We start from the raw sequence: 13741 nt of genomic DNA on the forward strand, positions 1-13741 counted from the left end.
TTTTTGTGAGTTGTGGGGCTTGAACTCTGGGCCTGGGCACTGTCCCTGAACTCTTCAGCTCAAGGCTAGCTCTCTACCACTTGAGCCACAGTACCACTTCCAGTTTTCTGATGGCTAATTGGAGATAAGAGTCTCATGGACTTTCCTGCCCCGGCTGGCTTTGAACTGGCATCCTCAGATCTCAGCCTCCAGAGTAGCGAGGATTACAGGTGTGAGCCACCGGCACCCAGCCTCTCTCTTCTTCTAGGCACAGGAGTGTGTTACGTCTCTGAGGACGTGAGGTACATGAGCTTTGATGGTGTTGGTCAGCCCATATTTGGAACATGTACACACACGCTGGTGAAAGTGTGTGACCCAAGCTCGAAGTTGCCGTTCTTTGAGATCAGTGCCAAGAGTGAGAGCAGAGAAGGCGAGAACAAGGTTTTCCGTATCCGCCGGGTCTACATATCCATCTTCAACTCCCGTATCACCTTGCAGAAGGGGCACCGAGTGCTGGTGAGCCTGTGCGTGTGGCAGCATGGCCTCTGGGGCAAGCACCCACAGCCTTCCTCCTGCTCATGGCCCTGCTCTCCTCTTCAGATTGACGGGACGTTAGTCACCCTTCCTGCCTCCCGGAACCATGGGATCAAAATCACTGCCAGCGGAGACTATACCCTGGTCAGCCTTAAGAATGGAGTACAAGTCAAGTATGGTGGCGATCATTTCTTGGAGATCAAAGTACCACCGGCCTATCATAAAAAGGCAAGAAATGCCTGGCTCCATTGGAGGAACAGAATCAGCTCCATCCCACCACACCCAAGTGGTTCCATTAGGCAGGAAGTGGGGCTGCTGAGGATGCCTTCACTCTGCAGGACTGAATGTGGTGCTTCACAGCCACACCCAGCTCTCAAGAGGTTGGGGCAAGGGGATCTGGAGTTTGAGGCCAGCTTGTGTTACATAGTGAGGTTTTGTTGAGAGAGAGAAAGGAAGGTAGGGAAGGAGGAAGAGAAGGAAGAGAGAAAAAGAGAGAGGGAGAGGGAAAGAAGGGATGGGAAGAGGAAAGGAAAAAAGGATGGAGGGAGGGAGGAAGGAAGGAAAAGAAAGAGGGAAAGAGGAAGGAGGGATGGGAAGATGGGAGGGGGAAGGGAAGAAAGGAAGGATGAAGGGAGGGAGGAAAGAAAGGGCCAGAAAGATGGGGCCAGGCACTGGTGGTTCACACTTTTAATCCTAGCTACTCAGAAGGCTAAGATCTGAGGATCATGGTTAACAGCCAGCCCAGGCAGGAATAGTCCATGAGACTCTTATCTCCAATCAACTACTCAGAAAAAGCCGGAAGTGGTTCTTTGGCTCAAGTAGTAGAGCACTAGCCTTGAGCACAGAGAAGCTCAAGGACAGTACCTAGGTCATGAGTTCAAGCCCCCAAACCAGCAAAAATAAATAAATAAAAGGAAGGAAGGAGCCATTAGGCCTTGTTAACTCTGAAAATCCATCTGTCCCCCCAGCTGTGTGGTGTGTGTGGGAACTTCAATGGCCAGCATGAGGATGACCTAATGATGCCCAATAATGAACTAGCCGAGGATGGCCACGACTTCATGGACAGCTGGCAAAACCATGACCTAGACCCAACGTAAAGAGCCCCTATCACTGCCCCAACGCGCACGCGCACGCGTGTGTGTGTGTGTGTGTGTGTGTGTGTGTGTGTGTGTGTGTGTATTGGTTCTGGGGCTTGAATTCAGGCCTTGAGCTGTTTCGGAGCTTTTTTTGCTCAAGACTGGAGCTCTGCCACTTTAGCCACACTGCCACTTGTGGCTTTGGGGTGGTTCATTGGAGCTCAGAGTCTCATGGACTTTTCTGCCCAATGTGGCTTCAAATCATGATCCTCAAATCTCAGCTTTCTGAGTAGCTGGGACTACAGTCCCGAGTTACCAGCACCTGGCAGCTCCAAGTCAGCCGTCATGTGTGAATGTAGGGGATGAGAGACTGCTTTGCACCCCAGAGCTTCTGGAACCTTCACTAGGAAAAATGTGAAAGTCCTCTCTCTCTTCTTAGAAACTCGAGAGGCAATCAAGGCTGTTTGGGAGGTGCCCCTGAGCTCAGACCAGCTTCCCCATGAAGCAGGGGAGACATGTTGGGGTCCCCCAGAATTCTCTGTGGGTGGGGGTGGACTGAGCAGTGGCCTTCCCTATGCCTGACGCCTCCTGTCTCAGTTGCCAGAACCTGGAAGATGAGGTCTCGCAAATGGAAGTACAGGAGACCGTGAACACAAAGTGCCAGCCAGCCGACCTGGGCAAAACCCGGCAAGCCTGTCAGGAGGCCCTACAGACCACAGCCTGGGCCGAGTGTGCCACGAGGGTGGATGTCAAGCCCTACATCCTGGGCTGCATAGACAAGCTCTGTGAGTTTGGAGGGCTCTCCCACAGCCTCGTCCAAACCCTCTGCGAAGTCCTTCAGGGCTTCGAGGCTGCCTGCCACAACGAGGGGCTCAAGACCCCCATTTGGAGGAATAGCAGCTTCTGCCGTGAGTGTCCCCTGTACTCACCCCCAAACCCTGCCTCTCCCAAAGCATGCCCGTGTCCTCCTCCAGCTTTCCCCAGCCAGGCCCCCTCACCACTGCCCCTATAGGGACAGCCCCCTGCAGGTTGTTAGGGGTGTGGGTGTGTGTATGCGCGCGCGTGCGCGCGCACGCATGCCAGTACTTGAATTCAGAACCAGGGTGCTCTAGCACCTGAGCCACAGCTCCACTTCTGGGGTTTTTTTTTTGTGTGTGTGTTTCATTGGAGATAAGTCTCACAGATTTTCCTGCCTGGGCTGGCTTTGAACTTCTATTCTCAGATCTCAGCCTCTATAGTAGCTGGGATTACAGGTGTGAACCACCAGAGGCAGGGATAGAGCCATTCTTATTGCTCCTTTCCTTGGCCTAGCACACAGCGCATGCCCATTCTTTGTTTGCCTAATGAAGGAAGCCCCCACCCCAAGCCTTACTGATGGCTCCTCTCTCACACTCCACCCCCCTGCAGTCTGGTTTCTACAGCCCCTGCGCCCTCTGGCTCCTGTACTCTCTCTCCTCTCCATCCCACAGCTCTGGAATGCCCGGCGCATAGCCTGTACTCCAACTGCCTTCCATCCTGCTCGCCGTCCTGCCAGGAGCTGGACTGCAAGGGCACAGAGGTCAGGGTCCCCCTCACCTGCATGGAGGGGTGCATCTGCCAGTCAGACTACGTGTTGAACGAGGGCCAGTGTGTGCCCAGAAGCTACTGTGGCTGCAGAACGGCCCAGGGGGCCATCATTGCTGTGAGTGGATGCACGGGGGTTGGGGGGGGAAGGCCCTGAGGATGGCACCTCCCATCCTCTCTGCCAGGGATTTGCTTGGCACTATGGCTGCTCCTGGCATGTGAGGGGTTGTGTCGGGACATGAGGAGTCTGCATGACTGGAACTCAGCAGGATAGATTGGAAAGAGCAGAACTTGGGTGCAGGATGACCTCTGGGGCCTCAGTTTCCTCATCTGTAAAATGGGTCCAGTCCAATGTACATAAGATGGCAAGAACAATGCTTTTGAGGTACCAAGATCCAAAGGGCAGCCAGGCAATGGTGGCTCATGTCTGTAATCTCAGCTACTCAGGAGGCTGAGCTCTAAGGATCACAGTTTGAAGCCAGCCTGAACAGGAGAGTCCAGGAGACTTTTATCTCCAATTAGCTAGCAAAAAACCACAAGTGGAGCTATGGCTCAATGATAGAGCACCACTCTGAGTAAAAAAGCCAAGTGAGAGCATAAATCCTTGAGTTCAAGCCCCAGCACTGACATGCACACACACACACACACACACACACACATACACACACACACACACACACACACACACACTCACCTCTGCTTCTGACTGAGGTCAATTAAATTAGACCCTGAGTATCTGTGGGTTGATAAGGTCCTGGAACCAAAATCCATATCTTTTACGCCTCACAGTAGTTACATAAAACTTTTGCATCCTCTAAGCCAGGCTTTCTGCCTGTAATCCTAACTGCTCAGGAAGCTGAGATCTGAGGATCATGGCTTGAAACCAGCCCATGTAGGAAAGTCTGTGAGACTTTTATCTCTAGCAAAAAGCAGGAAGTGGAGCTGTGGCTCAGGTAGCAGTGCCAGCCTTGAGTAAAAAAAAAAGAAGGATAGTGTCCAGGCCCTGAGTTCAATTCCCAGAACAAAGAGCATTTACAGTTACTTTATATGGTTTAAATGTTCTATCTAATACAATGTAAATGTCATTAAAATAGTTGATCTGCTGTGTTGTTTAGGAAATAATTAAAGAAAGAATTATGTATTTTACCAGCACAGAGTAGCTTTTTTAACCCCCTGCTATGGTAGAGACAGAAGCCAAAATCTCCTGCATGCTAGTTAAGCATGCCATTAGTTGTGTGTGTATACTGGGACTTGAACTCAGGGCCTAGCTACTTTCCCTTAGCTTTCTCTGTTCAAGGCTGACACTCTATCACTTGAGGTCCACTTCTGGTTTTTTGGTGGTTCATTGGAGAGAAGCATCTTCTGCCCAGGCTGGCTTTGAACCGCAGTCCCCAGATCTCAGCCTCCTGAGTAGCTAGGATTACAGGCATGAGTCACCAGTGTCCTGTTGATTTTTTTTCAGTTTCCATCCATGATTGTGGTTGAATCTCTCTTTTAATGTGGAACCACAGACAACTCGGGGCATCTGTAACACTTCAGATGGGTGGGGGGGTTTAGGCCAAAGGGGTAAGAGTCCTGGCCTTTCCCTCCTCACTCCTCCCCCCCCCCCTTTTTCCTTTTCTGGTGGTTTCTGCAGGTGAACAAAACTTGGATCTCTAGTGGCTGTACTGAGAAGTGCGCATGTACGGAAGGGAGGATTCAGTGCAGCTCCTTCCAGTGCCCCTATGGGTCCCGCTGCCAGCACGGGGAAAATGACAGCAGTTATTGTGCCGCTGACAGTAAGGGAGCTTTGCCACACAGTGGTGGAGGCTGGGGACGGGCAGAGCCCTGTGGAGGTGGAGCAGGCACTAAGATTTGGGAAACTTGGTTTCAAATGGGGGCTTTTGCCAGCCACCCCTGACTATGCACTAGTTACTAATCCTTTTTAGAACAGGCTGGCTAAGAAAATTCAGATTAAGGGGCTGGGAATGTGGCCTAGTGGTCGAGTGCTTGCCTCACATACATGAAGCCTTGGTTTTGATTCCTCAGCACCACATATATAGAAAAAGCCATAAGTGGCGCTGTGGCTCACGTGGTGGAGTTCTAGCCTTGAGCAAAAAGAAGCCAGGGACAATGCTCAGGCCCTGAGTTCAAGCCCCAGGACAAAAAAAAAAAAATCCAGATTAAAGTTTTGTGTGTGTGTGTGTGTGTGTGTGTGTGTGTGTGTGTGTGTGTGTGTGTGTGTTGGTACTGTGGCATGAACTCAGGGTCCTGGGCACTGTCATTTAGCTTTTTCAATCAAGGCTGGCAATCTACCACTTTTTGAGCCACAGTTCCACTTCTTGGCTTTTTGCTGGTTCGTTGGCGATAAGAGTCTCATAGACTTTCCTGCCCATGCTTGGCTTTGAACTATGATCCTCAGATCTCAGCCTCCTGAGTAGCTCGGATTACAGGTGTGAGCCACTGGCATGTGGCCCAGATTCAGGTTTTAATAGGGAAGGGGGAGAGGAAAGAGGGAAAACTAAAGCGCTCCAAGGCTGATGGGCCTCAGGGGAGAGTGACAGCAGGCATGGTGGTGGGGGGAGCAGCTCTGCCCAGCCCTGAGTCCACTTTCAATGCTCGCCCTTCTTTGCAGAGTCGGAGCAGTGCACAATCTTAGGAGACCCTTATTACCGCACGTTTGACCGCTTGGGATACCATTTTCCAGGCCGCTTGACCTATATCCTCATAAAGACAGTGGACATACTGCCAGAGGGCATAGAGAGCTTGCTCGTGGAGGGGCGGAACAAGCTGACCAAGGCCTCCAGCCCTACCCTGCACGAAATGATCATTATGGTCTATGGCTATAAAGTCCAACTCCAAACAAACCTGGAGCTTGTGGTTCGTAAGAGGGTCTGGGGAGGGAGCTGGGCCAGGAGAGGTCCATGATCATGGAGAGGGGCCACAGCGGGTGGGCGGGAAGGAGGAGGGCCATGGGGCGGAGCCAGAGGGAAAAGGTTTGGTTGTGGACATTTTTTTTTTTTTTTTTTTTTGGCCAGTCCTGGGCCTTGGACTCAGGGCCTGAGCACTGTCCCTGGCTTCTTCCCGCTCAAGGCTAGCACTCTGCCACTTGAGCCACAGCGCCGCTTCTGGCCGTTTTCTGTATATGTGGTGCTGGGGAATCGAACCTAGGGCCTCGTGTATCCAAGGCAGGCACTCTTGCCACTAGGCTATATCCCCAGCTGGTTGTGGACATTTTTGTTGTGGATGTTTTGCTGATACTGGGGCATGAACTCAGGTCCTCACATGCTCACTCGTTTATTTATTTTCTTATAGTTGGTGCTCTACTATTTGAGCCACACCTCCACTTCCAACTTTTTTTTTTTTTGTGGCCAGTCCTGGGCCTTGGACCCAGGGCCTGAGCACTGTCCCTGGCTTCTTTTTGCTCAAGGCTAGCACTCTGCCACTTGAGCCACAGTGCCACTTCTGGCCATTTTCTATATACATGGTGCTGGGGAATTGAACCCAGGGCTTCATGTATACGAGGCAAGCACTTTTGCCACTAGGCCATATTCCCAGCCCCTACTTCCAACTTTTTGCTGTTTAGTTTTTTTTTGTTGTTGTTGTTTTGGTTTTTTTTGGCCAGTCCTGGGGCTTGGACTCAGGGCCTGAGCACTGTCCCTGGCTTCTTATTTTTGCTCAAGGCTAGCACTCTGCCACTTGAGCCACAGTGCCACTTCTGGCCATTTTCTATATACATGGTTCTGGGGAATTGAACCCAGGGCTTCATGTATACGAGGCAAACACTCTTGCCACCAGGCCATATCCCCAGCCCCTTTATGCTGTTTAGTTGATGAGAAAAATCTCATGAACTTTTCTGCCCAGGATGGCTTTGAACTTTGATCCTCAAGATCTCAGCCTCCTGAATAGCTAGGATGACAGGCATGAGCCACCTGCCCCTGCAGGGTGGATTCTTGATCTCTGTGGGTATCTGGTTCTGCGGAGGAAGCAGTTTGAACACGACGAATAACTCAGGGCTGGCAAGCTGCTCTGTCTTGACTGAGCCATGTTATGTACAGATGACAGTTCATCTATACTTGGTCAAAACCACAAGCAAGCTGGGCGTCAGCAGCTCACACTTGTCATCCTAGCAATTCAGGAAGCTGAGATATGAGGCTCTGGGTTTGAAGCCAGCCCAGGCAGACAAATCCAAGAGACTCTTCTCTCTAACCAGCAGAAACCCAGAAGTAGAGCTGTGGCTCCAGTGGGAAAGCCCCAGCCTTGATTAGGAAAGCCAAGTGGGAAAGCGGACCCTGAGTTCAAGCCACATGCAGCAAATCAGGGAATAAGGCAGACTACTGTCCAGACAAAGCCAGTGCGGGCAAGATCAGCAGAGAAGCAGCTTGATCCAGTGCATCTTGCACGCACTTCCAATCTCCCCTATCTTCCAGGTCAACGATCAGAAGATGGGCCTCCCCTTCATGCCCAATGAGCAGCTGCAGGTCACCCTGCGAGGCACACGGATCTTTCTGATCACTTCATTTCAGCTGATTGTTAGTTATGACGGCAAGGATCTTGGAGGTAACCTTGCGAGAGCAGCTAGCGGAGAGGCAGAAAGCACCTGGCTGGGGAGGAAATGCTCTGCACAGCCAAGCCATGGGAGGAGGGGAGAGGTGCCCTGCCAGGAAGTGGGGGTCCACTCCAGGGGGTGTCCTGATTCCTTCGCAGTGATCAACCTGCCTAGCACATACCAGGGGCTGGTACGCGGCCTGTGTGGGAACTATGACAAAGACAGGACGAATGACTTCATGCTGCCCGACGGCCGGGTCACCCAGAATATCCACGTGTTTGTCAGCAGCTGGACGGTGAACTACCAAGAATCCCTCCTCCGCTTCCCAAGGTGAGGGCCAGGGCACAGGGGGACATGAGCAGAGGTCAGGCACGTGCAAGCCTCACTTCCTCTCCTCATGTCACTTGCATGGATGCAGCTGGCCATGGGCTTCTCTCCTCTAGGGCTCTACCAGAGCAAGAAGAGGGAGAGGGGAATGAGTCCCCTGCCATCCGGTCCCGTTGCAGCCCAGAGCAGCTGGCTTTAATCCACACTAGCCAAGCCTGTAGGGTACTGGTGGACCCCCAGGGGCCTTTTGCCGCCTGTCACCAGATTATGGATCCAGAACCCTTCCAGGAGTGAGTTGAGGGTTCAGGACTTGGAAAATCTACCCACACACCTACTCCCACCTACCTTTCTTCTCTCCCTCCCTCCTTCCCTTGTTCCTCCCTCCCTTCCTTCCTTCGTTTTTTTGTTGTTGTTCTTTTGGTCATGGGACTTGAACTCAAGGCCTGGGCCCTGTCCTTAAGCTCTTTTGCTCAATGCTACTGCTCTACCACTTTGAGCCACAGCCCTACTTCTGGTTTTCTAGTGGTTCACTGGAGAATAAGTCTCACAGATTTTCCTGCCTGGGCTGGCTTTGAACCACGATCCTCAGATCTCAGCCTCCTGAGTAGCTGGGATTACAGGCGTGAGCCACCAGCACCCGGCTCTACTCTGACTTTTCTAAGGACCCCACTCTGTGCCCCTCTACGGTAACCCTCCCTCAACCCTCCCTCATGCTTTCCTGTGTGGAATGCCAAACCCTTTTTGTGCATCGCTGGGTCTCCTCATCTTCCCCATGCTGACAGCTTCTTCTTCCTGCTCCCCTCCCCTCCTCCAGGCACTGTGTGTTTGATATGTGTGCCAGCCAGGACCCCAAAGAACAAGAGGAGCTGCGCTGCCGGGCCCTCAGTGGGTACGCCATCATTTGTCAGGAGGCAGGTGCTGGCCTGGCTGGCTGGCGGAACCATACCCGCTGTGGTGAGACACTGCCCCTGCCCAGCAGCTGCCCCACTCCCTCTGTCATTCCATCTCGCCCAGTGCTGTTCCCACCACTACCTTCCCCTCAGACTTCCTGTCTTGGTTTTTCTTTCCCCATCCTTCAGTGCCTACCAACTTCAAGGCAGCACATGTCCCTCCCTCCCTCCCTCCCTCCCTCCCTCCCTCCCTCCCTTCCCTCACAGTGCCATTTCTGGCTTTTTCTTTTTATGTGGTGCTGAGGAATTGCACCCAGGGCTTCATGTATGCTAGGCAAGCACTCTACCACTAAGCCACATTCCCAGACAATTTTTGTTGTTGTTGTCCATCGTGGGGCTTGAACTCTAGGCCTGGGCCTAAGCTCTTTAGCTCAAGGCTACTGCTCTACCACTTGAGTCACAGCTCTACTTCCAGCACATTTCTAATCCAACCCCTTCTCTGCCTTCTTCTGGGAACCCCCTCCTCTGAGTTACCCCAGCTCTGTCTCCCCCCACCTCCATACGTATCCCTCCCGGCCCATGAAATCTAGTGCCTTCAACTCGATCTCAGGTCCCAGATAAAAATCCTCCAATGGAGCCATGTCACTTGCTTTGGCTCCTGTGCCCCGCTAGGTAGTTGTATGCTCTGCGGGGTGACTTTTTAACCCCTTCTTCCAGCTTTGGGCCCTACAGCCCATCCCTGTTTCTTGTGTGTGCTGGCCCTAGTCCTGCCCGCTCCTGACTGTGCGTCTGCCCCTCAGCCATGGTGTGCCCAGCCAACACGGTGTACAACAGCTGCATGACACCCTGCCCAGCATCCTGTGCCAACCCAGCGGCAGCCAGGGCCTGTAAGGGCCCCTGCTTGGAAGGCTGTGCCAGCCTCCCTGGCTACCTCTACAGTGGCACCCGGAGCCTCCCCAAGGCCCACTGTGGCTGCACTGCGGCCGGCGTCTATTACCAGGTCCGGGAGGTCTTGGGGGAGCCAGGGGAGCCCAAGTGTACACCTGCAGACCGGGGGTGAAGCCAGTGCTAGTTCTTTCTGCCCTTCCCCCCTGCAGCTGGGTGACAGCTTTGTGACGGAGGACTGCGCCCAGCACTGCACCTGTGCCAGCTTGGGGCTCCTGCTGTGCGAGCCCTATGGCTGCAGGGCTGGGGAGATCTGCACACTGGCCAACTTCACCCGAGGCTGCTTCCAAGGTGAGCCCCCCCCCCCCCAAACTGTGCCAAACCCAAGGATCTCTCTCTTGCTGGGTGCTGATGCTCACGCCTGTAATCCCAGCAACTCAGGAGGCTGAGATGTGAGGATGGCAGTTTAAAGCCAGCCTCTGCATAAAAGTCTGAGATTCTTCTCTCCCATACAAACCACCAACATGCCAAAGAGTAGATAGAGCAGTGGCTCAAGCAGTAGAGCACCAACCTTAAGTGAAAATGCTGATGCAGTGGCCCAGAGTTTGATCCCCAATATTGACCCCAAAAAAAATCATAATAAAGGATTGTTTTTCCCTAAACATCCCCTGCCGAGCTCTGAATGTCCTCTGGGGGCCTGACCCCTGGCACTGGGTCCTCCCTTTACAGGCGCAGCAGATGGGAATCGAGGGGTTCAGCAGTCCCCAGAGCCCAGGCTAGCCCTGCTAGAGCCAGGGCTGCAGGTGCAGTCCATGCCAGGCCACCCTGCCCTGTCAGCCTGGATGCCCCCCCATGCCCTCTGTCCCTGCAGAAAGCCCATGTCTGCGGAACCCGTGCCACAATGACGGACGCTGTCGAGAGCAGGGAGCCACCTTCACCTGTGAGTGTGACCCCGGCTACGGGGGACACCTCTGCACAGAGCCTCGGGACAGCCTGGTCCCCCAAAAGCCAGGTGATGACCACACCCTGGACCTGCACCCCACTGACAGCTGCCATAGGATTATCCTGTGCATAATATTAATACACATGACAGTACCTAGTATAGGTAGTTATTACATGACAGATCACAGACAGATACTAATACATGTATTCTGCATTATGTAATATTATAATTATTACCTATGTTTATATATTATGCTTACATATTGTAGTATTTTAAAATATTGTATTGTGTATATCATAATTGTAATGAAAATACTGCATAATTATTATATGTCTGTCATGATTATAATTAACATTATATAATAGATGTACATATTAGTACATATATATTTATTTGCATTCCTATTATATATTTGTACATTCATATTATATATTTACATATTGGTACATAATGTATAGACATATATTAGTAATGGTACATATATAGTATATATTTGTATACTATGTTATAAACATAATATATAATAGACATATATTAGTATATAATACATATTCATATTATGTGCTTATATTGATATATATTATAGACACTACCGGGTATATATTAATGTATGTTATAGTATTAAGTGATGGATATAATGTACAATACATTAATATATCATAATACATATACATATATGGGATATATAACATCTATATCACAGATATATGTATTATATCTATAGTATACAGTATTATATATTCATATCACAATTATATGAATTTATGTCACATAATTACATTTATTTAAATCTTATTTGTATTATAATTGCATCATACAATGTAATGCTACGTTGTACAATTACTGTATAATTATGTTATCCAACATAATTATAACATATATTGTCATATATAATAGAGATCATGACACAGTATGACCTTAGGATAGCAGGACAAAAGGCTTTAATTAGCCACCTTCTACCCCATGTACTCTGGAATGTTCTCTCTGAGCCCTGGCCCACCCCCCCCCCACCTGTCACCCCTGTGGCCCGTTATCCTCCTCTGCACCTCTCTAGCACCTTTTATACTCTTCCCTCCCCCAACCCCAGCCTCTAGGCCTCATGTCTAGTCTGCCTCCAACTGTGGAGGGGGGTAGTATATTAACACATACACCCCAGGACTCCCCACTAGAGAATGGGGATCAGTAGGTGTGGCATGGGGCCAGGCATCTGCCTTCCCCAACAGCCAGCTGGGTGCCCATTGAGGGACCTGGTTCTTGGCTTGCTCCTTGAGAAACACTGGTGGCAAAGATAGCAGGGGCTCTCGGGACCAGCTGGACAAATGTCCCCTGGAGTTGAGACTGGAAATAGGGCTTTCTGGGATGAGGAACAGCTCTAGGGGTGACAGCCCCCTGGGCAAAGAGCCAGCCACAGCCAGAGATTTAGGGGATGATGCCCCTCAGGAGGCAGCCAAAGACCCTATCTTACCCTTTCTGGCTCATGGCCCTCTCTTCTTGCTTCCAGAACCATCCAGCTTTGTGGCCATTCTGCTGGGGATGCTGGTGCCTCTGGTGGTCATTCTGACGGTCCTCATGGCAGTGGCCACCAGGGAGTGTGTGCACAGGATGAGGCAGCGGTCATGGTGGAGGTGGGTCCTGGTGGGGACTGAGGAAGGGAGGTAGGGTGGGTGGGGGTGGGCAGAGGCCTAGGACACACACAAGTGGTGGTGTTCCTCTGTGCGTGTTCCCTACCAGAGAGAAACCACAGAGCCCAGGCCGGCGCTGGCTGGTGGACCAAGGTGAGAACTCTCCCCCAGGCCCGGGCTTGCATGGGCAGGAGTGCAATTCCCAGACAACACAGACCTTCTGGCTTTCTCCTTAGAGAGTGTTCCAGAACCTGCCTTCAAAGCCACGCCCTTCTGAGTGTGCCTCCAGCTAGGAGATAAAACGATTGCTTTTTCTATGGGAATGTCCTTGTGATTTGGGGGTGCCAGTTGGGCCCAGGGGAGCAGGAGGGGACAGGGCTGAGTATTGGGTAAAGTGTTGGGGGGGGGCAGGGAACCTGGGTTTCAAGAAGGGAGGGGGACTGTCCCTTAGGAAAAGCCACCTGTGGGTGGCCCATTCAGCCACGGAGAGGTTGAAGGACAGCAGGGAAGGAGGGAGGGTGGGATGGAGCCCCGTACCTCTGACTCTGAGATCTGGGAGGAAAAATATTCACTTGCCATCTTTACATGGGTTACGTGGGACATGGTCTCGGAACACCAAGAGGGATGAAAAGTCATTCTGACCAGTTTTTTGTTTTGTTTTGTTTTGTGCCACTACTGAGTCTTGAACTCAGGGCCAGTGCACACAGTTTTTTCACTCAAGGCTGGTGCTCCACCATATGAGCCACAGCTCCATTTCCCCTCTTATTGACTTGTTGGAGATAAGGATCTCACACACTTTCCTGCCCTGACTGGTTTTAAACTCAGATCTTCAGATCTCAGCCTCCTCAATACCTAGGATTTCAGGCGGGAGCCACTGGCGCCCAGCTGTGATCTTGGAACTAGGATCTTGCTTGATGCTCAGACTTGTTCGGGCTTCCATCCTTGACTTTTCCCTCATGGGGGATAACAGAGGTTGAAATGGAACCTTTCCAAATTTTATACCCAGGCTGGCCTTGAACTATGAGCCCCTGGTCCCCTGACCTCTGCTTCCCAAGTAGCCAGGATTATAGGCTTGGGCCACTGAGGCCATACTGACCACCACCCTGGTGATCTGACGCACTCAGCTGAGCCAGGTCCTCGCTCAGGGTGTGGGGGTGGGGTGTGCCAGCCTGGCTGGGCGCTGGAGAGCAGGGGAGGGGCAAGCAGGCCAAAAGGGTTGGGATCTAGGACAGGCAGGATGCTGGGTCCTTGGAACGCATTCTCATTCTTGCGTATCCTTGGAGACAACCAACCATGGGCCCCTCGCCTGGAGGAAACCAGACCCTGCTGCCTGGGAACAGGAATCAGGATAGGAGGGATGTCCCCCAGCAGGCTCCCATGCTTGCACCCTTGGG

The 13741-nt window shown here is 51.7% G+C and overlaps 1 protein-coding gene across 1 annotated transcript in view; it reads left to right on the forward strand.

The window, feature by feature from the left end:
- Zan (zonadhesin) overlaps positions 1–12384 on the forward strand; it is a 44437-nt gene extending 32053 nt beyond the window's left edge. Inside the window, exons 30-44 of the mRNA XM_048345574.1 lie at positions 248–495; positions 580–741; positions 1482–1606; positions 2187–2497; positions 3059–3270; positions 4789–4930; positions 5767–6011; positions 7562–7691; positions 7839–8010; positions 8124–8297; positions 8822–8961; positions 9698–9897; positions 9995–10133; positions 10654–10794; positions 12227–12384. Coding sequence (XP_048201531.1) covers positions 248–495; positions 580–741; positions 1482–1606; positions 2187–2497; positions 3059–3270; positions 4789–4930; positions 5767–6011; positions 7562–7691; positions 7839–8010; positions 8124–8297; positions 8822–8961; positions 9698–9897; positions 9995–10133; positions 10654–10794; positions 12227–12384 — 2699 coding nt within the window. The remainder of the gene's footprint in view (positions 1–247; positions 496–579; positions 742–1481; positions 1607–2186; positions 2498–3058; positions 3271–4788; positions 4931–5766; positions 6012–7561; positions 7692–7838; positions 8011–8123; positions 8298–8821; positions 8962–9697; positions 9898–9994; positions 10134–10653; positions 10795–12226) is intronic.
- The last annotated feature ends 1357 nt before the right edge of the window (positions 12385–13741 follow it).

Source organism: Perognathus longimembris, chromosome 1, assembly GCF_023159225.1.
Source record: "Perognathus longimembris pacificus isolate PPM17 chromosome 1, ASM2315922v1, whole genome shotgun sequence".
Classification (NCBI taxonomy): domain Eukaryota; kingdom Metazoa; phylum Chordata; class Mammalia; order Rodentia; family Heteromyidae; genus Perognathus; species Perognathus longimembris.